A 26,277-nucleotide genomic window follows, 5' to 3' on the forward strand; every position below is an offset into this window, starting at 1 on the left:
GTGGCTGGCCAGAATTGCGCCGAATCTTATTTCTTAATCGCATAGAATGTAAAAAATTTGAATTCTGGGAGTGAGGGTGTTTTGCCCATTTAACGGGGGGTACCTTTTACAGGTTATTATTAAGTTCGTTTTTTTCTATTACAAATATATTTTTAGATTAAAATCTTACCAAATTATAGAGTCACGGGAATACTGACCATCTCACTAAAATCACGTCACCATTACCTCACTCAGCCTTTTTTTTGCCAAACCCGGACCTCAAAGATAAAGGAAACATCTGCGCTAAACCAATTAACCGATGATTTCAACTCCATATTCATTACAGATGATATAATAATCGAATTCAATAAGGATTTTTTCTATAAAATGTTTAACATAATTATTATTAACGTTGTTAAGTAATACACATTTGTTTCGATAGTTCTACCTGGTGTTGGCGGTTTTTTCGTCGGTTGCTTCGATTATTGCTACAATAAGTGATTAATCTTTCAGTTAATTGACAATTATTTGATTTTTTATGGACCTAGAACGCCTGGGGCGAGTTAAAATATTAATATAAGTCTTAAAGATTAATAGTTAAATTAAATGGAAAAACTAATGGGCAAGAAAAGATAAGGATCTGTAGCTGAGTTTGAAATTATAGGGTTGGTCTCTACACCTGGTCAAAGCAGACGGTTTTTGTGTGTAGGTTAACATACCACACAAAGTATTGTCAAATAAAAAAACAATGAAAGAAAAACTTTAGGAATCTATGAATACATATTTTAATCTTACTAGGTTCTTTAGAAACATAGATCAATTAAAATATCATTTACAATCATAAATTTCCATTTTCAGGGCGTACTGCAATACTTTTTCATAGCCTAGAATGGAAAATTTTAGTAACAGAAACGGATTTTTTGAAACAAAATGACTATGCCACTGGATTCGGAGTACCTCCAGATCATTATCATATCGTTCAGTCTTCTGCATCCAAAGTTGAACATAGACTTAATTTATTTCAGTTCTGTCAGTCTTGAGTTTCCTGCAACCAATTCCCAGCGATTCTCTTGACGTCGTCTATCTATCGTGTAGGTCTACTCTGATTCTTCTATCTGCTTATGGTCTCCATACTGTAATTTGTTGGGTCCACTACCGGCATCTACCGGTCACTCATTCTGACGTCTGGCCACATGGTCCGCCCAGTTCCACTTCAGCTATGCTATGCCCTCTATGACATATGTAGTACAGCTCCAGCACAAAAATCAGAGGCGTCACAAGTGATGGAGATATCAACATCGTTTACAGGGTTGCTCAGTAAAGCAGCGTTAGCTAAACTGTTTTTGCAGTTGTCAAAGGCTTAGATTCGCTGCGGTGTCCATTCAATTGATGGTTTTCCTTTGACATTACCTTTTAGGGCATCATGTAGTGGTGCTTGTAGCTCAGCTGCATTGGGTATGAACCTTCAGTAGAAGTTTAACATACCTAGAAATCTGCGTAGGTCTTTTACTGTTTTTGGCTGAGTGAAATTTTGTACAGCTGCTACTTTTTCTTGTGGAGGTGTGAGTCCTCCATCGGATACTGTGTATCCCAAAAAGGTAATGTCGTTTTTGCCGAATTGACACTTTGCTGGGTTTATCACAACGCCAAACTGCTTAAGTCTTTTTAAAATTTCTTCCAAATGCGACATATGCTGCTCTTCGGATTCTGATGCAATGAGAATGTCATCGATGTAGGCGTAGACGAAGTCTAGACCACGTAAAATCTCGTCTATGAAACGCTGGAAAGTCTGTCCTGCGTTTAATCAAAAGCAGCTTAGAAAACCCACATCACGGTCCTTTTCCTGTAGTCAAACGAGGTGACAAGACTTTTGTCGTACGTGTAAATGGAAAAGAAACAACAATTTCCATAGACAGATTGAAACCGGCGTACGAGATTCATGAAAGTATCAATCACGAGCTAGAAAAAATGACAGTATCCAGCGAAACAAACGGCAGACCGAAGAGAAAAGCAAGATTCACCGGAAGTTTTCAAGAAAGTGTCGGTTAACAGTGAATTCAGTGATTTTTTTTTCTCCTCGTATAAACACTGCGTTGTTTTATTTTCTGTTATTTTCAATTTTCATCATATGTATATATTATGTATTATCTATCATCTTATTCTCTCGAACGGGGGTGTATAGCGATACGCTTTAATTACTATTTTTGCTAATTGTATTCTCTTAATTTTTAATAACTTTTCTCAAAACGAAACAACATTAGTCATTTAAAATTCACATGTAATACACAAACCATATGCCAACAAGGGCCCTTGATTTCGAGAAACGAAACATCTGTGACGCCTGTACTTTTGCTTGTTTCCGAGTTTTTTAACCCTCTCTCTGAGGGTCAGTCTAAGTAACCAACGTTCCATTCTTTTTTGTGCCCTCTAAGCTTGTTCTCAGTTTTCTCTACTATTTAAAGTCTGTTCTAAATCGGCCGTACATATCGGACTAACAACCCTCATCAGACAAAAATTCACTCAATTTACAGAAACAAAAAAATTGGGAACAACCAGCAAGGATTTAGAAGGAACAAGGAAGAGACAAGGAAAGATTAAAACAAGCAGTAACAATACTGGCAAAGGAAGCATGTAAAAGATGTCTAGAAATTAACGAAGAAAAAACAACATATCTACTCTGTTCTAGAAAGGAAGATAACAAGATGAGAGAAATCAACATAGAAAACTACACTTTTGAAAGAGTTTAACAATTTAAACATTTGGGAGTAATTGTGAATAGCAAAAATAAGAGAAGTAAAGAACTAATGGTGCGAATACTAGAACAAAACACTCTAGATATATTAGAGGCTAATGAAGAACAAAACTGAAAATATACCGAGTTGAAATCAGACCAGTAGTTACATATTATGCAGCAGAGACAATGTGCCTCACAGAGAAAGATGAAGAAAAATGAAGAGTATTCGAAAAGAAAATGGATAACGGAGAAATGATAAAAATGAACCATGAACTAAGAGACATAATGAAGGAAGAAGATACAGTTAGATTTAATAAAGCGCAGAGTAGTTGGCCATTTTATGAAGCCTCTACTACCAATCGATTGATTTGGAAATATTGCGTCTTATTTTTGTTATATTTTCTTCCTTTTTCAGTGGATTCTATCCTGTTACTATTTTTTGGTCTCAAAAATTAACTGTATTGGCCCAAATGGACGTCACAAAAATTGTGCTATCAATATTTTCAAACGAAGTGCAATAAAGACTAGATTTCCAAAATATAATGAAACAATCAGTGTATCATTGTTTATAGCAGGGAGCACGATTATAACAGAAAATTACTCAATTGCATCAAAATTCTTCTGCTGATTTAATAAACAACAAAAATTTTAATACTTCAAATCGTTCTATAGCTAAAGGATATACTCATCCTTTTTAGGATCGTACCTATCTACGTACAACGGTGGTACCATTAAAGCCGTGACGCAAAAAATAATTATGAAATAATTGCACAATTAAATTGAAATTTGTAATAAAATCGAAGATCCGTTGAAATATCAAGCGTGACCTTGGAAATATATAGATTAGTCTCATTGAAGAAGAAGAAGTAGGTACCAAGGTCGCACGGTGCTGGCTTTCCGTGAGGGGTCGATGGCGCGCGGACAGAATGGATTTTCTGAGAAGTTTAGTCATCGTTACTTTCAGAAATTTTGCATTTTTTTCGCTAAATTGGAACAAAGTACTAAAGACATCAATTTAGATGATGAATTGCTTGAGAAAGAATTTTTTTTAAATTAATTAATGTTATATAATATTAAAATGTTTCGTACATTTATAACATTGCTTACTTCCAAATTTTAGACCATAGCCGAAGCCTTTAAAATAGGCTTCGGCCCGAGAAAAAAGCGAAAAAATAATAGAAATATGATAGAGCCCATTGGAAAACAAAGAAAATATAACAAAAATAAAAATAATTTACGGACGATTTGAAGTCAGCAAGTGAAAAAGGCGTGATATTTTAAGGGACACAATTTTACTCCGATTTCATGCAAGACCACAAATCCTATGAAAAAGTTTAATAGTAAAGTTGTAGGTAATAAAAAGATCTACAAATTTTGTAGTTACACTTTTTTTTTGTATAATCTCAAAATTTATTCAATATTTTTATAATATTATTTATTTATCAAAAGGTATTTCGTTAATAAGTGGGGAAGGGGTTAGGAAGGTCTGGGACTTACTACCTGTTGATTACATCGTAGCAAATGCCTTTAACCAGTTTATAAAAATACACGAATATTTGAAAATAATCGTGACGAATTTTTGCATGACATAATATTAGGCCCACGTTTGGCGCAATTTGTTATGCTCTACCTTTTATATTTACATATTTAGATTAATTAGCAAAATCTTAATTTGACTGATTATCCAATTATTTGATTTATTGCCTATGTAAAGACATAACTAAATTCCAATTAAATTTTCCAATCAATTTTATTATCAGGGCTAATTTTGTATTTGATACAATACCTGTAATCTGTGGCTTCTAGTATTTCTAGTTGCTTACTTCTTCCAGGGTAGAAACAGGGAAATTGACAACACTCAAATTCATATAAATGTAATCTATTGTTTTTATCAAATGCCGTGTACATATGATTCAAAAATATTAAAATTTAACATTGTTGCAACAATCTCTAACTTAATAAATTAAAACTCTAACTCTGATATCTCCTTGTTTTGACAAAATTATTTATTTAATTAATTTCTTATTTACTCATACTAAATTGAATGAATTTTACTTTTCTTCTTTTGAATTGATTTCTCAAATTTGAAATGACTAACTGCGTTACAAAAAAATTGTTCAATAAACAATTAAACAAATATGGTCTTGATATAAATAACTTTTCTCCATTCAGACAAATGATTTGACTAACCTTTTATTCTTCACTCCCTCGTTTTCTGGATTGCGCTGTCCTTGATTCTCTCAACACGTACTCTCTGGTTGTTGCGAAAAAATCCCCCTCGTGAAAACTGCTTCCAAGAAAAGCACACAGGACTTGCTCGAATATCTTGTGCACAAACGGATAATAATCAGCTACTCGTTCTAGACAAAACAAAGGAATCTCCCTCGGACCAGGAAAATTAACTCTTCATCCATACTCTCACATCCATTATCCCTTCTCCCGATATTTTTCGTCCACTAAACAACAACCTCTCTCAAACCATTTATTTCTTAAGAAACCCAATATTCTTCCACATAACTTTTTCCAATTTGTCAAATTTCAAGGAAAATCATAATTAGTTATTTTCTACTCTCTACTTTTACAACTAAAAATAATACAGTTTGTATAACACATTAAAATACCTTCCCGGAAGGATCTGAAAAACGTTATTGTCCCGTCAACGCTCTCTCCACTTTCTAATCACCGAAATGTTTTGTTAATGCCCCGTCCATTTCGTCGAATAATTATCACTAATCGTTTTAATTTTTCCGAAACACTTGTTTACTAGTAAAATTAAATTCTAAACAAATTTGGCCATATACAGGGTGATGAAAAACTATCATTTCATGGTCGTTGATATAAATTTAATTTTTTTGAATTTCCTTAAAAAACAATTCCACAACAATACATAATTATACATAACACCTTTTTTGCTTTATTATGTACCTATTTGAACACTAATACTGCGACACCATTCTTTCGGCATTATTTCTTATTATCATCTTTTCTATTAATGGATGGATTTTACTTATGAGTTATTGACTACCTTTTTTAATTAACTCGGCAGCAATATTGCTCAGACCAGGGGATTGATCGTTTTTAATGCAATTTTCATTTCTTTTAGGCTTGGTGGGGTCTGTTTCGACGGTGTTTTTTTTTTTTCGTTGTTTCCATCATTTTCATTGTTTTTTATCAGGGACATTCTGGAAATTCACAAAAATTTTATTTATTCTTTTATTATACAATAATAGAAAACTTTCTATTATTTTATTTTCGAGCATTTCTCTCCATTTTTACCTACCATGAAATTGGGTGTCCTTATATAGTATTATGGGAGCCTCTCGTATGTTGTCGTATCTCTTTGTAGAATGTTTTATTTTGATTATGTCTATTTTCGTCTACCTTTTCGATTTGTTGTAGATATTGTCCATTTTTGTCTTAGTGTTCTTCTAGGTGCGGCTCTCTCTCTCTCTCTGTCTTCCTCTCTGTTGAATTGTATACGTCGACAGATAAGCCATTCTTCTTTAGTTTTTTGTTTTAGGGCTCTTTCGCATTCTTCGTCGAACCATTTTTTTCTTTTTGTTCTTCTTTTTCCGATACATTTATCCGTTTCTGCAATAGTTCTTCACTTTTATTTACTTCTTCATATTTCGATATTCGTCTGATTATCTATCGTTTGTCTTGAAATTCTTGTTCTGAGATCGGCCTTAAAGAAAATGGTCCGTTATTTGTTCTTCCATCGTTTGATCTCCATGTTATTTTTAGTTGGAGTTATTTTTACTCAGGAGCAAATCTACCTCAATTATCTGACCGATTACCTTGTTCTCCTACCTGTTTCTTTACAATCTACTCATAGTCTACATTTTATTCGAGAAACTTTAATTCATATATAATGTATTATTTTAATGCAAATTATCTGCATGTAACACTTTCATTTCTTAGTATATTATATTATTAGCTTATTAACCAATAATATCGACCGTGGCCTTGATCTTCGTGATTAAACGATCTGCGGGACAAATACACGTGCTACCTATAGCTATAGTATACATGTTGCAAGGAATGACTCAAAATGGTAGAACTTAAAATGTCATAATATTGCAAGAGGTAGTTGTATAATCAATCTTAAGAAATTTATCCACACCTCTTGTATGGTAATGTAAACAAGTTTTTTAAGAGTCCTACCTAATTTTTTGAGTTATGTTTTGCCAGACTAGGAATCAAGAATGTACAATAAAAAAGGCATAATAATGGCATAAGGTAATAAAAGGAGAATTGTATAACTGTTCAAAGAAAAAAAGGTAACTTAATGATAAATGCTGATATAGTACATAAGTATTTTGCCGCAACATAAAGAATTGGCAAAAATACGCTATTTTCAGAGAAAACCATGATTTGTGTAAAATCAGATGATCACTGAATTCGTGTACTTAGAGGGCGAGGAAGACAAGCGAGGAAGGAAGCGAGAAAATTAAATTTTCCTGGATGATAATGCAACATCATATACCAGCATAATGACTATAAACTTGTCCTTGGCCTGCTTGCTCACCCGACCTTAATCCTATAGAGCATTTAAGAAAAATTAAGCTCGCCGGGATAATCCACGAAACACCGCACAGCTAGTGTAAGCTGCTCTTGAAGAATGGAACAAGCTACCACAACAAAATGTTGACAATTTGATTAGCGGCATCCCCAGGCAAATTGAAGCTTGCATAAGGGCTAGGGATGGTAAGAATGAATACTAAAATAAAAACAAACAAAACCACTTCAACATTATTCGTTTTACTTTGAATTTTTGATGCTATTGACTTTAAAATAAATGCACTCATCGGCACAAAATTCCGCCACCCAAAATTTTTGATTAAGTTTGACAATTTATAACTTTATTATCATTTATTATTTGTAATCCGATTTTCAAGATTTCTCAATCAGTTTATAGGTAGGTACACTTCGCGTCATAAAAAACTGGTACAACTCTTATAACCAAAAATCGTGTTTTTTAAGTTGTGTAAGTTGGTCTTGTCAAATGTGTCATTCTAATTTCTAGGGCATCGTTGCCAGTTTAACGAAAATATTATTGAACTCTTAAGCCAGTTGTCGGACAGACCAACCATCTTCTATAGGGCTTTTCATCGATTGTCATTTGTTTCGAGCTTCTGTCATGTGTCACATAATATTAATATATCAACGTCATATGTCTTTGGTTTGTATCATTGGCAATACCAATAACGTATGACGTAGATATATTAATATTATGTGACACATGACAGGAGCTCGAAACAAATGACTGTGAATAAAAAGCCCTATTGTTCTATTTTAGCAATTATTCTCGTTTTATCACACTTACTTAATTGACGTGGCATCATTAAAAATTTACTTTGACAAACTTGTCAAATCTGACTGATCTTAAGTAAGTAAATAAGTCATCGAGGAGTGGACATATTGCTTTTTATTATGTTTAATCGTTTAATTTTTCAGTTATAAGTGGATTTTTTAAGATTAACTTAACCCATTCTCTGGTTATTAAATTTATTAGATACGGCTTTTTGATGATAAAAATAATACCTACTTATCTAAAAACTTTATACTTTTTTGAAAGTTATTTTTTTTATTTAGATTTATTCCGTTTTCTGTAATGGCAACAACGAAGTGATTCATGAACCATTGTGTCCAGTCTGAACACAGGTTTACATTGGGAAAAAAGTGTACCAGGAAATCCAGGAGATATTCTTAAGATTTTGCTATTTGAATTATCCGATTATATCTCTTGTAAGAGCTGTACAATTTTTTGTAAATACAAACACCGATTGACTCATAAAAATAAATATCTTAAATAGAGGTTGGATTGATAAGATTAAAATGGCCCGCATTCAACCCAGATCTCGATCCTATTAACCATTTATTAACAGATTGCGAGCAGTCGTTGTTGCGAGAGGTGGACATACCCGCTATTTAATTGTTTTGTTTTGTTGTTAATTTTGTTTTGTGTTATTAATTTTAGTGCGTTTGATATTTTTAATTAAGTAAACCTTCAAAGCAGTGTTTTTATTTACATCTTTTAAAAGAAAAGAGATATTCGGATAATTTAAAAAACAAAATCTTAGGAATACCTCTAGGATAATACAAAACGAGTATATTCCTCCAATTTTTAAACAGAATTTTTTAAAATTTCTAGAAAATACAACACTTCCGTTCACCCCCGTATAATGCCATCTAAGCAAAAAAAAATTTACCAATTTACCAAATTTAGCAAATTACCTGAATAATATCAAACGACATGAAAACATGTACCTACAAACTGATGCAAGAATCTTGAAAATCGGAGTACAAATAATAAAGTTATAAATTGTCAAATGTAATGAAACATTTTGGGTGGCGGAATTTTATGGCGGAATTTTGTGCCGGTGAGTGTAGTTTCAATTTTTTATTTCAAGCCTTTATTGTATTCTTTCATTTTTAGGATTTGTTTATTAAATTGCTTTAAAATAGATATTTTTTGACGTTAATATTGTTTTGTGTTATTAATTTTAGTGCGTTTGATATTTTTAATGAAGTAAACCTTCAAAGTATTGTTTTTATTTACAGCTTTTAAAAGAAAAGAGATATTCGGATAATTTAAAAAAAGAATGTGTGTGTACTTTGTACGCACGTAAGAAGTTATACTTCTATTATATGATTTCAACGAAATAAATATACTTTCAACAGGTTATTTGTATTTTATTTAAAGAATAAACTAATTTTTACTTACTACTTTCCAAAAATTTTTATTAAAACAATAAGAAAAATAAAGAAAATTAGAAAACACACTGAAATTCGAACTGGCGACCTCTCGATCTCCGGTCACGCACTCTACCACTGAGCTAGACTCCCTTTGCTTTGACAGGTTACAAGATTTCTCATACATACTGACAAATTTAATAGACCAAGTTAAGTATACAAAAATACTTTAAATATACTTACTATTATTATAAAATATTACAAAAATTATAATAAATATATTTACTAAAAACACTAATAATATATTCGTTTCACGCACACCTTATTTGCGCTACATAAAGATATAATACCATACTGTCGGTGTGCGCATGCACCAGGGAATGTAAAAATGCACCCTTGTGCCTAAAGAAGTATAATGGTAGGGGAGCAAAGTATGCTAAATGTGCAGTCACTCGAGAGTTATGGGGACCTATTGGGTTGTGAAGAGTAGGTCCTAAAACCAAAAAAAGTTAAGTAAAGTTTTCCATTTTAGTGGGCGCTTGCCATTTTTTAATTTAATTTTCCATTTCCAACAATCGTTTTTTCCGATTATAACGCCATCTATCCATAATTCGAAAAAATGTTTCGAATAAAAGTTACTTATTTTTACATAAGGAATTAAAATCTGCAATAAAAAATGGGGGTTCCTATTTAAGATTTTAAAGTAACCCCCCACCCCACCTCCGTGGGGGTCGTGTTTGGTGCCATTCGATAGATTTTTCAAAAATATTGAATAAGTGTATTTTACAGTTTTTCGATCTGATGTTCATTTCGCGAAATATCGCGGGATTCGTATTTAAAATATTAAATTTACCCCCCACCCCTTTCCGTGTTAAGTAGTGTTTTGTATCATTCGATAGATTTTTAAAAAATATTAAGCACATATTTTTGAGTTTTTCGATCTGTCATTCATTTCGCGAAATATTCGCTTTTTTTCTTGTGAAACTTTGGGACTTATCCATTTCCTTACGCCCGGCTCAAATCGTCAGATTTTTTAAATATACACTCTTTTGCATGTACTTAACTTACCTTATCTTAATCTGACAATTTCGAGTTTTTTTTAAGGATAGATTTTTTTTCGGGCCCCCCTTAACGAACTCCCCTGTGTTAACAGCCAATATATGGCAGAGGTACATCTGCAGGGTACCAGGTTTCTCCCCATAGGATAATCTGACGCGCTCGAGTAACTGCAAAAATCCCCGCTTGGGCTCCCCTACTATAACTTCGAAAACAAAATCTTAAGGATACCTCCAGGATAATACAAAACGAGTATAATAAAATCAGCCCTCCCATTTTTCCACAGAATTTTTTAAAATTTCTAGAAAATACAACACTTCCATTCACCCCCGTATAACGCCATCTAAGCAAACATTTTTTGTTACCTGAATAATATCAAACGACATGAAAACATGTACCTACAAACTCATGCAAGAATCTTGCAAATCGGAGTACAAATAATAAAGTTATAAATTGTCAAATTTAATCAAAAATTTTGGGTGGCGGAATTTTGTGCCGGTGAATGTAGTTTCAATTTTTTATTTCAATTGTATTCTTTCATTTTTAGGATTTGTTTATTAAATTGTTTTAAAATAGATATTGTTTGACTTCGTATGCCAGTTTTCTTTTAAATTTATATGCATTTTCGATAGAAGATGCATATATTGCATAATAGCCTGTATAATATAGATACGGATTGTAGTATTGCCATTGTTTTTCCTAATACACATAAGACTTTATTTGGATTTTTCCTGCGTGAATATTATAACATTGTCCCACGTTTTAAATCACCTGGGCCATAATTTTTTATGTTCATGTTTATGTCCCATGGGCACATTTTGAACAGTTGTGGTCACCTTTTTACCTTTGAGAACCTGTATAAAAATACCGTTTTGTTGCTGGGGCATTAAAATTACAAAAATAATTGGAGCACAAGCCTCAACAACTTCAGAATGTCAGTCATAAAAATTAATATCAAAGAGATTCCGTTATGGAAAACTATTCAAAATAGGCATCTAATCGTGGTAATCATTATTCGATAGATGATTATCTCGTTGTGCATAAAAATTCGATCCGGTATCGATACGTAATGGTCGTTTCAAGATCCGGAGCACATAACAAGTGCAAGCTGTCATCGGTAAGCCCGCGATGTTGCCAAATCGTTGTCACAGGTAAAAAAACGTATAAAGGATTAAAACTCAGTACAACGAATTAAATAAAATGATCAGTAGCGTACTGATAAATGAGTGGCCCCTGGTTAAAGTTGGAATGCGGGCCCCCTCCACTCAACGAAAAAGGTACGTAATATCAATAAAAATGTTAATTCAGACAACAAACGCAATTCTTAAAATTTGTCCAATTCTTGGTTTTATTGGAACAACAAAGCGATGTTCATCAATTCATTATTTTCGTTAGTTGAGCCAATGTATTACGTTTATTGAATGGACGAACATTCATTATGTATACCATAATCTCACTTTATTGATATTACGAACTCTGTTCATTGAGTCAACGAACACTATTTATTGAAACAACAACGTCGTTAATTGACCGACGAAGACCATTCGTTGTGCCAATAACAGTGTTATTTCTCCTAACGTATTTCGTTTATTTCTACAATTATTTCCGTTTATTGTTACAATTAATTCCGTTCATTGGCACAATAAATACGGTTATTCTTACAAGCAATTCTATTCATTGTTACAATCAGTTTCGTTCATTCCTACTATGAACGTATTTTATATTAATAATTACTGAATGCATTAGCCCAATTTATCATATTAATTGATTAATAATAATTTTTTAAATCCCCTTTTTTGTCCTTAACCTTTATAAGCAAAACGCTCAGACAGGTCGATTTAAAAATTATCAAAGTATATTATAACATCAATGTTTCGAACTTTACACGATCCCTCTTCAGGTGACAAGCGTAACTTTGATTTTTTTAATGGGAAAGTACATCATGTGACAGCTCATTTAAAAGTGTTTGAAATGGTGATTTCAAAAATGTATAACACTTTAATCATTTTTGAGAGCCCAGGGGCAAAATTTCGATCGAATTATTTCTAAACGCATTCATTTTTTTGGAATCCTGAGAAAACTAATAAGTATTTTTGAAAAATTTAACCGCAGAATAAAAGACTACATTATTACTGAGGGCTGAAAGTCCCCTAGAATAAACAAAAAGTTTCTTTTGAATAGTATATTTGAAATAAAAAAATCATACTAAATTTTCTCTTTTTCACCCCTGTGACTTATTAAAATAATCATTATAGAAGTTCTCAGGGACGTCAGACCCTCGATAATACTGTAATATTTTATTCTGCGTTTAAATTTTCAAAAATACTAATTATTTTTTTCATTCAGGATTCGAAAATTAATTTTTAGTTCATCTTATAAATAACATCACAAGACAATATTAAAAGTAAACACTTACAAACATAAGACACTGACAAGTTTATTTTTAATTAGAATGTTCTCCCGTATTTACCTTATCAGAAAAAACTTACTTTTATTCAAATATAAAAAATAAGTAATATCTTATCCTTATCTTCCTTCTACTACGGACTACACTTGGAAACAAAATGCAATTATTTTTCGGCACTTCGGTAGAGGTAACAGCATTGTTTAACAAAGAACTCTTTTTTAAACAATGGTAACACAGAGAAGCTAGGGGTATCACGATAAGGAAAAGCCGTTACATTTCAAATGGTCAAGCAAAACATTTATTGTCTCAACAACCACGATTATTGTCACAATTAACGCATTGTTTGTGGGAATTAAAGGCAGTAGTAGATTGATTAATGCATTCGTTGGCACAACAATCAGTGTACATCTATTCAATAATCATATATTACTCTATATTAACAACATTTGTACATTGTTTTAATGAAATCTGTACGTTGTCACGATAAACCAAGGTAATTGCTTGTCATCTACGAAATCAAGAACGTGACTTGCTGCCACAATTAACAGTATTTATTAAATATACGAAACTAAGTTATTGGCTGAATAAATTGAGTGTTATTGATTAATGTACTCTATTGTTTGTTTTTTAACCAAGAGGAGTGATTCAAATTTACCGCGCTGTATTGCTTGTTTGTAATTGGTCCAACCGCAGGTAAGTTTACTCCACTGTTATAAAATTTTGACACTAATGACATTTATCAAATTTTGACACTAGTGACATTTCATAGGTTAATTAAGTTATATCGGCGATTTTTGTGTTTTCTGTGTTATTCCTTTAACTTTTAGATTGTTAATCTGCTTTTATATAAAAGGCAGTTGTTTTCGGAACTCTTTAGCGACGTATTATTTAATATAATATTTATGGATTACCGTTGAGGGTCGACTAGATCAACCAAAAAAGAAGATGTATTTGGTTATTATTCTAGTGACTTTCTTGGGTGTGAATCTGTATTTGTAGTTTACTCCTCCTGGTTAAAAAATAAACTATAGTTATTCTCACAATTATTACTCAATCATTGTGGCAATAACCAAGTACATTCGTCAATGTCTAAAAGTTCGTTGAAACAACAAATTAAATTGTTGTGACAACGAAATACTATTCAATAATCACTGTTAATCAATATTACGAACTAAATTTTTTTGAGTGTCCCAATAAAACACACATTGTATATCAAAAGTTTTTAATAAACATTAAATATAAATCAACATATAAAAACTCAAGCTAATTTAAAACAGTAAAATAATTTTGAAAATAAAAAGAGAAAATTGAGTGTGATTTTTAATTTCAAATATCTCATTAAAAAGAAACTTTTTATTTATTCTAACGGACTTTCGGCCCTCGGTAATAAGATAGCCGGTGGTATCCAATACGCTGTACAGAGTGTATTGGAGACCACAGCCTTAGATCTAGCTCTTACATATTTCACACTGATTAAACTTACTAACTGCAGTGACTGCTTCCACACATGAAGGGCGAAAGTTCTGGTTGTTCTCATTTATGTCTATATGTATTTAGAATTTAATTTCAGTTATTTTATAAGAATAAAATTACCTAACAGTAGGTAAAAGCTGAAGAATGAAGGTGCTATAAATAGGAACAAAAGGAGCATCGACCGTCTAATTTATTGTCTTGGGATTATTTCTGTAACCGCCCGTCTAAAACTTACATTGAATATCTCAATTTCCAAATTTCTACAACTTTGTATTTTACAACAACTATTCATGGATCGTGCTGATATAAACACAAGTGTTTGGGTTAGTAGGTACAAGCGGTTATTGTTTAAACAAGTGTTGAAACCAGGGCTTCGGCTTAAGCAGGTAAACAGAGTACAGAACCTGACAAAAGCGTTCCCTATGTTTCTTAATACATTTTGTTTTCAAATTCTTTGATAAATAGGCATTATTCGTTTTTATTATAATTACCTACAAAAAAAATAAAAATTTATTAAGCAGTTACATTTTCAAGTGTGTACTTGTGTAGTTCAAAATGTCCCCATCAAATTATAAAAAAAAAAGAAATAAAAGCGTATTAGAGCTGGCCTCTGCGGGGCCCTGGCCCTGATTCCGCGGAACTCGCGGAACCATGCTCAGTACGCCACTGAAAATGATTATGCTATTTTCAGGATATTTCCCAAGTACAATACTACAATCTTTCTGAGAGACTTATTAATATTCAGCTCAGCGTAGTGCTAGTGTTCGAGGTGTGAACTTATATAAACAAGGGATAATTTCATAAGACAAGTACATCCCTTGTTTATGAAATTTTAATTTATTCATTCTAATAAGGATGTTGAAAAAGAGTTTTCACCCTCTCAAATTCTGAAAGAGATTTCACCAATATCACATAAAGTTTTTAAAGCTAGAAAACGGACAAAGCACGTGGGCTTTATTTAAATTTCTGAAAGTCATATAGAGTTAAGAAAAGCCAAATATCAGGAAAAAATGCCAAAGAAGAGAAAATAAAAATTACAAAGAAAAAGTAGAAGCAAAAAAAGAGAATAAGACTGTAAAGATCATGGTGCTAGAAAGCGAAAGACTGTTTGAAAGATTTCAGAAAGCAGTGAAGACGAAGAAGAACCAATACTCTGCGATTCCAATATTGATACCGAAAAGGAAGAAGACAACTACTGTGCTGGGTGTGGGGAAAATTATTACGGTACGCAACTTATACTGTACTGAATTTGATCTAAATGTGGCCAGAAAAAGAGAAGAAAAGCAGAAAACTGAAAAAAAGTATGGAGTAAGCTATTAGTCATTATCCCCCAACTACCGTGGCCATGTCTTCCGAACATCATCGGATAAATGAAAAATCGAGAGATTTAGTTGTTTTTTTATTTTATGCGAATAAAATTTGTCAATTGCTTTGTTCTTTTAATACCTAATAGTAGGGGAGCAAAGTATGCTAAATGTGCAGTCACTCGAGCGTTATGGGGGGACCTATTGGGTTGTGAAGAGTAGGTCCCAAAACCAAAAAAAAATAAGTAAAGTTTTCCATTTAAGTGGGGACTTTTCATTTTTTTTAAATTTAATTTTCCATTTACAACAATCGTTTTTTCTGATGATAACTGCAATTATTTCCGAAATCTGCAATAAAAAATGGGGCTCCTATTTAAGATTTTAAAGTAACCCCCCACCTCAGATTTTTTAAAAATATTGAATAAGTGTATTTTACAGTTTTTCAATTTGATGTTTATTTCGCGAAATATCGCGGGATTCGTATTTAAAATATTAAATTTACCCCCACCCCTCTCCGTGGGAAGTCGTGTTTGGTATCATTCGATAGATTTTTAAAAAATATTGAGCACATATTTTTTAGTTTTTCGATCTGTCATTCGCTTGTCATCAATATTCGCTTTTTTCTTGTGAAACTTTGGGACTCACCCATTTCCTTACGCCTGGCCCAAATCGTCAGATTTTTGAAATATACACTCTCTTGCATGTACTTAACTTACCTTATCTTAATCTGACAATTTCGAGTTGTTTTAAGGATTGATTTTTTTTTCGGGCCCCCCTTAACGAACTCCCCTGTGTTAAGAGCCAATATATGGTAGAGGTACATCTGCAGGGTACCAGGTTTATCCCCATGTAATAATCTGACGCGCTCGAGTAACTGCAAAAATCCCCGCTTGGGCTCCCCTACCATAACTGATTAGACTGATTAAAAAAAATGGATAAAAATACCACTAGTTTGAGTTATGTAATGTCTGACCAAAACTATGGCCATCTACCCCGGACGTAATGCAATTTTTGAAGATTTTTGGCCTCTCTCCCCCACCATGTAATGATGCATCGTAACGTTTTTCTGTACCCCCACCCCCTACCTAAACGTTACATTAATAAGAATGTAAGAAAGAGGTAGTAAAAAGAGTTAAGTCAATGAAATTAATTTGAGTACTGCTCCTCTGTCCATATTTTTTCCGCCACTCAGATTCATTCATTACTGGCACCGTATGGCAGACGAAGAGGGTTCCGGAAATGTTAAACCAGTTGCATAAACTTCATTTTCTTCGAGCCGATCGGCATCCTCAGACGATGTTTCAGCGCAATATGCAGAGGCTCATTTGCCCTTTTGGCAGCAAGTCACTATGGCCGTCTACTTTCACGAAGGACGAAGGTCTTGTACAGTCTTGCCATACACGTAATGACTGTGTATATATAGATAACTGTGGCATATGAAATACATCCTACTGGTTGCACATATTCTCCGCTTGAGTTCGCATTGTACTGATGGACAAAATAAATCATAAGGCATCTGCTTAAACCCTTTGACTGGAGGCCACAGATAAACGGATAACTTCACAAGAAGTGGTGAAAACTTGCATGATACTTTATCTAACCAGATACCACGATCCTGCAAGCTATTTTCAGGGTTTCTATATTCCGTTGAAACATCGTAGTTGTCAATTTTAGTTGATTTTCAAAAATAACAAAGTAACAATATTGTACAATAAAGATTGTACAATACAATCGAGAGATTTCCTGTAAAACATCAGTGAAAAGGATTGACAGATTTCATTTTTTTAATTAAGTAAAAAACAATGTTACGTAACGTGTTGGAACGGGCTGGAACCCCCATTTCGTCCCTCTAACGCACCATAATGCTTTACAGGAGCCTCCTACCCCTAACTTACGATACGTAATATTTGAACGACCCCTTAGGACAATATTGAGCGCTTTAATATCGAAATTTATTTTGGACTAAGTAGACATATGAGAAGCAGAAACTTAAGCCAAAAAACAAAAATAACCATATACAAAACCCTTATACAACCAGTGTTGACATATGGATCGGAGACATGGACCATCTCCAAGGCAGATGAAAACCTTCTGCTTATATTTGAACGAAGGATCCTGAGAGGCATATTCGGTGGCATCTGTGAAAATGGTATTTGGAGGAGGAGGTACAACTACGAGGTATACCACAGATATAAACATATATTTGGTGGAAAAGACGTAGTATCTCTTATAAGAATAGGACGACTAAGATATGCAGGACATCTAGCAAGATCACAGCATAACAACCCTCCTAGAAGAATCCTTATGTCACAACCTGTGGGAAGTAGAAATAGGGGTAGGCCAAAACTTAGATGGAAAGATGGTGTAGATGAGGATGGGAGAAAAATAGGCGCAGCAAACTGGCAACGGTTGGCAATGGATAGGACTGACTGGCGTAATAGACTTGGGAAGGTCGAGGCTCTTTCATAGGGCTGTAGCACCATTGATGATGAATATCGAAATTAAGACGAAATTATTCATTAATTAATTAAATTGATTAAATTTATGAAAACATCTAAAACGAGACGACTACTAGAAACAACAGAGATGAAAATACTTGGACGAATATCAGGGAAAAGTCTGTTGGATAGGGAAAGAAGCGAAAACATAAGAACATCATGCAATGTAGAAGAAATACATGGATAGGTGACAAAACGCAAAACAGGAGTGGAACGAACACATTAGTAGAATGGCAGAGGATAGGATAGTACGAATAGCACGAGATAAGTCACCAAATGGACCAAGAAGTATTGGCAGACCAAGAAAAAGATGGTGCGATGATCATTTAAACAATTTAGGAGGCTAATATTGAAAAAGAAACAGGCTTTAAAGCCTACATACAAGAAGGAAGAAGAAGAAATTATGAAAACAAAAATAACATGAACAAATTACCGAATTAGCGTGCCAAAACAGTAGGTTTGGCACCGTCGCGGAAAACACCGTCCTGCAACAAAGCTCGTGCTTTCTGCCGAACGCGCTCGATGTCCTGCGACCGCCAGAAAACTCATGAAAGAAAATGTGGCCGAGATGCTGCGTTAGAACAGTAACCAAGTTGCGGTCATCGCAAGTGGATTTCTAGTCTCGTTACAGACGAACAATAAAGAGCGCGAAGAGAGTGGTGTGAAGTGGATTGTTATTAAGGGATTGTTCCGCATATCTTCTTCTTTTTTTCAATAATTTTTTTGGTTTTTCTTCATGTTCGCTCATTGAGGAAAAATGGAAAATAAAAATTTTGTCCCTGATAACGTAAGTTTTAATTTTTAGATATTAAAAAAAATTAACCTAGATATTTGTTATTGCCTACAATGCTGAATATTGTGCCCCCTAATAAACCATCAGGGTAGGGCCCTAGGCCTACAAGGCCTGTTGCGCTTAATAAATAAATAAATAATAAACCATCAAAATCTCAGATTGATCCATCAATTAGTTTAAGTTATTCTATTTTTTTATCCCAGAGACCCTTTTTGCAATAACTAAGTCAGAAAATAATGATAATACGGTATTTCTACGCATACCAAATGAAAGTTTTAGAGTTATAACTATCAATTATCAAAAAAGGTTAAAGAATCATTTTTATAACTAAAGATCGGTAAAATTAGTGATATTTTTAACATATAAATAATTAGAATAACTTCTAAGTTATTACTGGAACACTAAATATTTTTTCATATTTAAAAAGCTAATAATTTTACACGAATTTAAACAAAAAACAAAGTTATTCTAGAACGATGAGGTAAAAAGTAAGGATAAGATTATACTTGAACAACATTGTCTGTAAATGTTAAAAATGAGGCTAAGATGAAGATTAGTTGGACCATGTTAACCCATTATAGGCTAGCATCCTATTTATAGTTTTGTTCAAAATTTGTTTAAATTTCAATAAAAAAATTCGATAGATATTTTAGGTTGTAGTAAACAGGATATTTCCAACATACTTTCAAAAAACATTTTATGGCTGTCATGAAATGTCATAATTTAAATCCTTTTATCAGTTGCTGAATCGTTAAATTTTATCCCATGGGGTCAAATCTGTTTCTATCCCACTTGCAGACGACAAAAATTTTTATTTTAGTAGAAGAATAGAAAAGAGCGCAAAAAGAGTGGTGTGAAGTGAATTGTTATTAAGGGATAGTTCCGCATTCCTGCTTTTTTTAATACATTTTTTTTTGTTTTTCTTCATGTTCGTTCATTGAGGAAGTTTAGATTTTTATTAAAAAAATAACGTAAAAATTAGATATTTGTTATTGCCCCCAATGTTGGGTATTGTGCCCCCTAATAAGCAACCAAAATATCAGATCGATTCATCAATTAGTTTAAAAGTTATTTTATTTGCTTATCCCAGAGACCTCTTTTTTGCAATCCCATGAGTCACAAAATAAAGAAGATACGGTAATTCTACGCATACCAAATGAAAGTTTAAGGGGAACGGAGCAAAATGCAAAATTTTGACGCATATCAAAATTTTCAATGTATTTTAAATGTATTCATTTTTTCGAATCCTGAGAAAACTAATACGTATTTTTGAAAAATTTAAACGCAAAATGAAAGATTACTTTATTACCGAGGGCCGAAAGTCCGTTAGAATAAATAAAAATTTCTTTTGAACGAAATATTTGCAATTAAAAATTACACTAAATTTTCTTTTTGATTTTCACCCCTGTAACTTATTAAAATAAACATTACCTATAGAAGTTTTCAGGGACTTTCCGCCCTCGGTAATAATATAATCTTTCATTCAGCGTTTAAATTTTTCAAAAATATTTATTAGTTTTCTCCGGATTCGAAAAAAATTAATACATTTAAAACACAATGAAAATTTTGACATGCGCCAAAATTTTGCATGTTGCTACATTCCCCTTAAGAGTTAAACCATCAATATCTATCAAAAAAGGTTAAAAAAAATCATTGTCATAACCAAAAATCGTTTTGCAAAATCATTGTCATTGTTAACATATAAACAATTAGAATAACTTTTAAGCTATTACTTTTGGACAATATATTTTTTCATATTTTTTAGCTGACAGTTTTAAAAACGAATTTAAACAAAAAACGAAGTTATTCTAGAAAGATAAGGTAAAAAATAGGGAAAAGATTATTATACTTACGACAGCATTGTATGTGATTGTTCAAAGTGAGGCCGAAATGAAGATTAGTCAGATCGTGTTAGGGACGTTCAAAAATTAAAGCGTTCAAAAATGTTGAAAATCTTCGAAATACTTTAAGTTTTTTTATCTCCGGTTCTAGTTGATAGATTTTGATCTTTTTTTATTCGTATGTACTATTTGTGTGCATTACAAATATATGCAATGCTTTAATAATATTATTAATAAACAAACAATGTAATTTGTTTAACACTAGAAAGTCGGAGGGGCCAATTTGGCCCCTGTTGCGATTTGAAGGTATTGTAGTTTTTTTTATTTGAGGCAATAATAATTTCATATTTTATGACTTAATATTTTGATACAAAGACTTATTTAGCACAAAAAAATATTGTTTACTAAATTTATTAAATGGTTTTTCTAACAAATCTACCATAGAAGTCTAAAGGGGCCAAATTGGCCCTGTGTAAGTTATTATCGTTTTCTGGGAAATTCGACGAGCCTTTCTTTCAAATTCCTCTCGGATGGGTAAAATTATATTTATGTATGTTTATTGTAAATGGTTACCCTTATACTGGTATTGATCATCTACGTAATAAAAATAAAATTGTTGGTGAACACAAAGATACAATTATGGGTGTAGAGGACCAAATGGCGCGTCTTTATACTACAAAAGTAACTTCAAGACGATGGCCTATGTACGTGTTTTATAATACTCTTCACTTGGAAGCAATAAATGCATGGATTATTTATAAAGAAATAACTGGAAGTAGATTCAGTCTTTGTACGTTTATTCTTCGGCTGTGTGTGAATAATTATGGGCCCCATACCTTGCCTCCCGAAATCTGGAACTACGCCTAGCAACACCAGGTCTACCAACAACTATCACTGTTACTATCCAAAAACGACAAAAATATCAGTTGAAAATATTTTGTAAAGGAAATCATACTTCCAACTTCCAATCATTGTCGCGGCTGTAACAAGGCAATGTGTGGCAAATATCAAAAAATGCAAATTGTATGGTGTTCCGAATGTTTTTGGTAGGCAGCGAATGTGTTAAACAATGAAAGTAAAAAATAAAATCAGACTCTATCGTCTAGAGTAGGTTTAATTTCTTTAAACTGAGTTTTAATTGATTAAAGAACGTGGGACCAAAATTATCCCTTCCGGCTTTCTAGGTAGGTAAGCTAAGCCCGACTTTCTAGTGTTAAATAGTGTAAAAACTATTTTTCCTAAAAAATCTAATTTTTTATTCTAGGTCCCAGAATAACGTTCTATTTCTTTCAAATTTGTCTAAAAATTATCAGCCTTTTCTAATATGAAAAAGATTTTATCTACTACAATCAGTTTTGTAATTTTACCTCATATACTTATAAGGTTTTTAAAGGAAGACAAAAAATCGAAAAAATGGCATCTTTTACATTAAATTGTTAATAATTAAAAAGAGACGCCAAAATCTCTGCAGAAAATTAGGTTTCTTTTTTATAGGCCTAGAATAACTAAAAAAAATATCCACAAGGAAAAGAAAGAATTTTTCCTGTAGGAATACCTAGAATTTCCTAAATATGTACCATCAATCACAAAAATATTTAATGAAAAATCCTTTGTAAAGGTATAAAAATATTTATTAAAATTCCTTTAAGGGCTACATAACAAAACGTTTTCAATTTTTTACAAAATCATTATCAGTGTTAAAACAGGCTAATTGCAAGCTGAGCCACCAAAGAAATACCAGTGTGAGAACCCTTTAAATGGTATATAATTATATTATAATTGCATATTTGCTTAAAATTCCATAAGATGAATGGTATGTATAAAGAATTATGCCCTTCGGCAAAGTATGACTTTCCCCATCACGTGGGTTGCAAAGCGAGTTAAAGTGTCTCTATATGACGACAGTAGATGGCATACTTCGCCTAAGGGCATAATTCTTTATAAATACTATCCATCCTATGGAATTTTAAGCAAATATGCGATTATAATATAATTATAAACCATTTAAAAAGGGTTCTCACCCTGGTGATTCTTTGGTGGCTTAGCTTGCAATTAGCCCGTTTTAACACTGATGATGATTTTGTAAAAATTCGAAAACGTTTTGTGATGTAGCCCTTAAAGGGATTTTAATAAATATTTGTATACCTTTTACAGAGGATTTTTCATTAAATATTTTTTTTAAATATATTTCAATAGGTGGATTTGTGACAGTCCCGAGAGACATCTTATTTCCCCGAGCTATGTATTATTGTATACTAAATTTCATTAACACATGAAGTGCATGTATAGTACGTATCAAAATATTTTAGAAAATCTTAATCTTAAGCTTATTACAAAGTCATTTGAATTTGAATGATGTCGTTAAGTTTGCGGCACAAGTAGAAATTCATAAATTTTAATCTATTGTACTTTTAATTATTATACCTGGTATTTGGTATGTTCAAGTCACGAAATTTAACAGTACCAATCAAATACAAATTAATGACTTTCTAATAGGATTAAGATACGGTTTTCTAAAATATTTTGAAGGTACTATAAACAACGATTTTAGTTGTTAAATGTGTTCAAAATTTATTTACTTGTTCCATACCTAGTAACAGTAGGTATATTATTAAAATCACTTTATCACTTTTCCTCTTTTCTGGATTATTAGTTTTTATTATATAGTATATAAATTATTGTAATCACTGAATAAATAGATAGTGAAAAAAAATCCTATTAACAATGTCAAAAATGATTTATTTGAAACGTCACTTCTAAGTGTTTAAATCGTAAAATTTATTGTAAAAATGGATAAAACACAATCAAAAGTAATGGTAATTATCATAGAAAACGAAGTCCCGCCAGAGGAGTCCCACCACAAATTATTCGCAATCTTTTTTTAAAATTCTATGAGATTTTCGTATGTCCGATAAGCAAAATTTAACACTAACTGAATCAGTTAGAAGAGGAGCCCAACTTTGAAGACAGATGAGCAAAAAGACTATTTCTGATTCCTTTTTGTAAATTTTAAAATTATTTAGTGTTGTTTTATAATCAAAATTTAACCCTCACGCACAAGTTGTACATACAACTTCAGTGAGGAACTGAGTTTATTTTATATGTACAATTTATTTGCTACAAATAAACTCCATTATTATATATTATTTATTATTATTATTAAATTAATGAATAATTTACGCGATGATACAAGTAACTGTTATCCAAAAATATTCAAAAACTGAACGAAATAACAATCTCATTCGTTGCTGATGACGACATCGCTGTCAAGTAATGTTTACATCTAGTGCATAGCTAATGCAAATAAACTGTAGGTATTTATCAAACTTTCGTATGAAAAAATTAGTAGTAAGTATTAGTCGAATTTTCTTCAATGATTATTTTTTGGGAATGGATTAAAAAATATCTAATAAATTATAAATACAAATAAATAAATTTTAAGACAATTCACAATCTAAATGCGACAAGCAACTATGATGCATTAATCGTTGGTGACCACATATGGGTTCCGACAACTGTGAAATAAATAAAGTAAAATGACTCATGAATAGATTCCCAGAAACTTGGTTGCAGCTAAAACCCAATAAATCAAGTAGTTTTATCTCTTTGAATTTGACTTTTAATAATTAAAAAAAAAGAACTTTCTACGGCCGTGCTAAAACAACCACTTTCGCGCACGCATTTCGTTTCCGAAAGTTGCACTTTCCCGCACGGCGTACGGGAAAGTAAATTTTCCCGCACGGCGTCCGGGAAAGTAAAATACTTTTTAATATGACATTATAATATACTATAATACATGAAATAAACTAATATTTAGACAATATTTACTAATTTATTTCAAATGTATCTTATTGTGTTCATGTTTTAATGAAATTAACGCAATAATTCGATGAATTAAAATTATTTTGACATAATATTTAAAAGTCAAATCAGTAGACATTTACAATGGTTTTGAATTGTCGTCATGGAAACCAATATCGTCGTCGTGGTAACCCATTATAATGAAAGTTTGGTTTTGACAACCTTGTCAAAGAATTAATTTGTGTATTTTCACTTCTAAATAAAAATTGATATAACTCTATTTTTGTGGCTTTTTTCCAAACATACGGCCCTAGAAAAAATATTGTTCCTAACTCATGCGGAAAGTGTCTTCCCCGCACTCGACTGCTTGCCCGAACTCCGCTATCGCGTCGTTCGGGTCAACGGCAATTTCGTGCGGGAAAGTATCACTTTCCGCACTAGTTAGGAAGATAACTATTTTAATTTTTGGAAAACAGAAATAAAAACTCTTGTTTTAGAAATTGTTTAGAAATATTACAAGCGCAAGTTCAATGGCGTAAAGTCAGCAACCTAGCATATGTTAATTGCAGCTTATTTTTAAATTAGCATTACGAGTTTTATTGATTTTTTGCATGTTCTATCGCAGAATGCAAATTGACGTTATAATGGACCACACGTATTAGTAATTACCTCATCTGCTGTTTATCTGGTGGCAACAATTTAAGTGGAATGATAGTACTTCATCGAAAAACCAACAGCAAACGATTAATAAGCTTGTGGGTATTTTTAGGTCGACTATTAAATAAATAATGTCTAAAAATCAAATGACAAATGGCTGTCAAATGACGTTGACATTCTAAAATTTAAAGATTGTGTTAAATATTGGACATATCTATAAGATTGTGATGGGGAGATCCTTGATAACGATCTTGTTGATAGATACAATTATCATATTTCTTTATGCGAATCATCTTTAACATACATATTTTATTGTAGTTCGGTTTTTTCTAAAATCTGTACATTTTCAAAGTCAAAAACATGGTTCTTTTCTATAGAATGTTTAGCTAAGGCTGTAATGTTTAATTTGTTGTTTTGTATACTAAGTATGTGTACAACAACTCTTTTTCGTAGATACGAGAGGTGAATCAAATATGAACCGACCTTTGATAATAACTTTTTATTGAATTATAATTGCAACAATTAAACAATACTCCATTTTTCTATATACATTCCTGCCTTCTGTATGCATTTTTTCCAGCAGCTAGGAAATTTCTGTATTCCATTTTCATAAAAAGAATGAAGGCGGGTATCTAACCAATTGCTCCACTTGATTATCATCATCAAAACGCGCTCCGCCTAGTGCATCTTTTAATGGACCGAACATGTGGTAATCACATGGTGAAAGATCAGGACTGTATACAGGATGTTCAACGAGAGTCCAATGCATTTCCGCTATTTTTTCTTGTCAGCTGTATACGGTCGAGCGTTGTCATGCAAGAGAAACACATATTGTATACGCCATTCCGTCTTTTGAACCTATAGGCAACTCGAACACGGTCCAAAAGACTACAGTAATAAGCTGCATTAATGGTTCCTCTCTCATGAAGAAAATTTAGCAACAAAACGCCACGATAATTCCAAAACATGTCGCTAAAACTTTGCCTGAAGACAAATGAGTTCTCGGTTTTATCGGACAATTTTTGGACGTCGTTTATG

General features: G+C 32.4%; 2 protein-coding genes across 2 annotated transcripts in view; one reads left to right on the top strand and one right to left on the bottom strand.

The window, feature by feature from the left end:
• LOC114324174 (nuclear migration protein nudC) overlaps window positions 1-26,277 on the bottom strand; it is a 332,585-nt gene that overhangs the window by 246,526 nt on the left and 59,782 nt on the right. The gene's annotated exons all lie outside the window — the stretch shown is intronic.
• Window positions 18,729-26,277, top strand: part of LOC114324183 (uncharacterized) — a 61,571-nt gene continuing 54,022 nt past the window's right edge. The window contains exon 1 of the mRNA XM_028271941.2: window positions 18,729-18,934. Coding sequence (XP_028127742.1) covers window positions 18,905-18,934 — 30 coding nt within the window. The 5' untranslated portion in view covers window positions 18,729-18,904. The remainder of the gene's footprint in view (window positions 18,935-26,277) is intronic.

The sequence above is a fragment of the Diabrotica virgifera genome, chromosome 3, assembly GCF_917563875.1.
Source record: "Diabrotica virgifera virgifera chromosome 3, PGI_DIABVI_V3a".
Taxonomy (NCBI): domain Eukaryota; kingdom Metazoa; phylum Arthropoda; class Insecta; order Coleoptera; family Chrysomelidae; genus Diabrotica; species Diabrotica virgifera.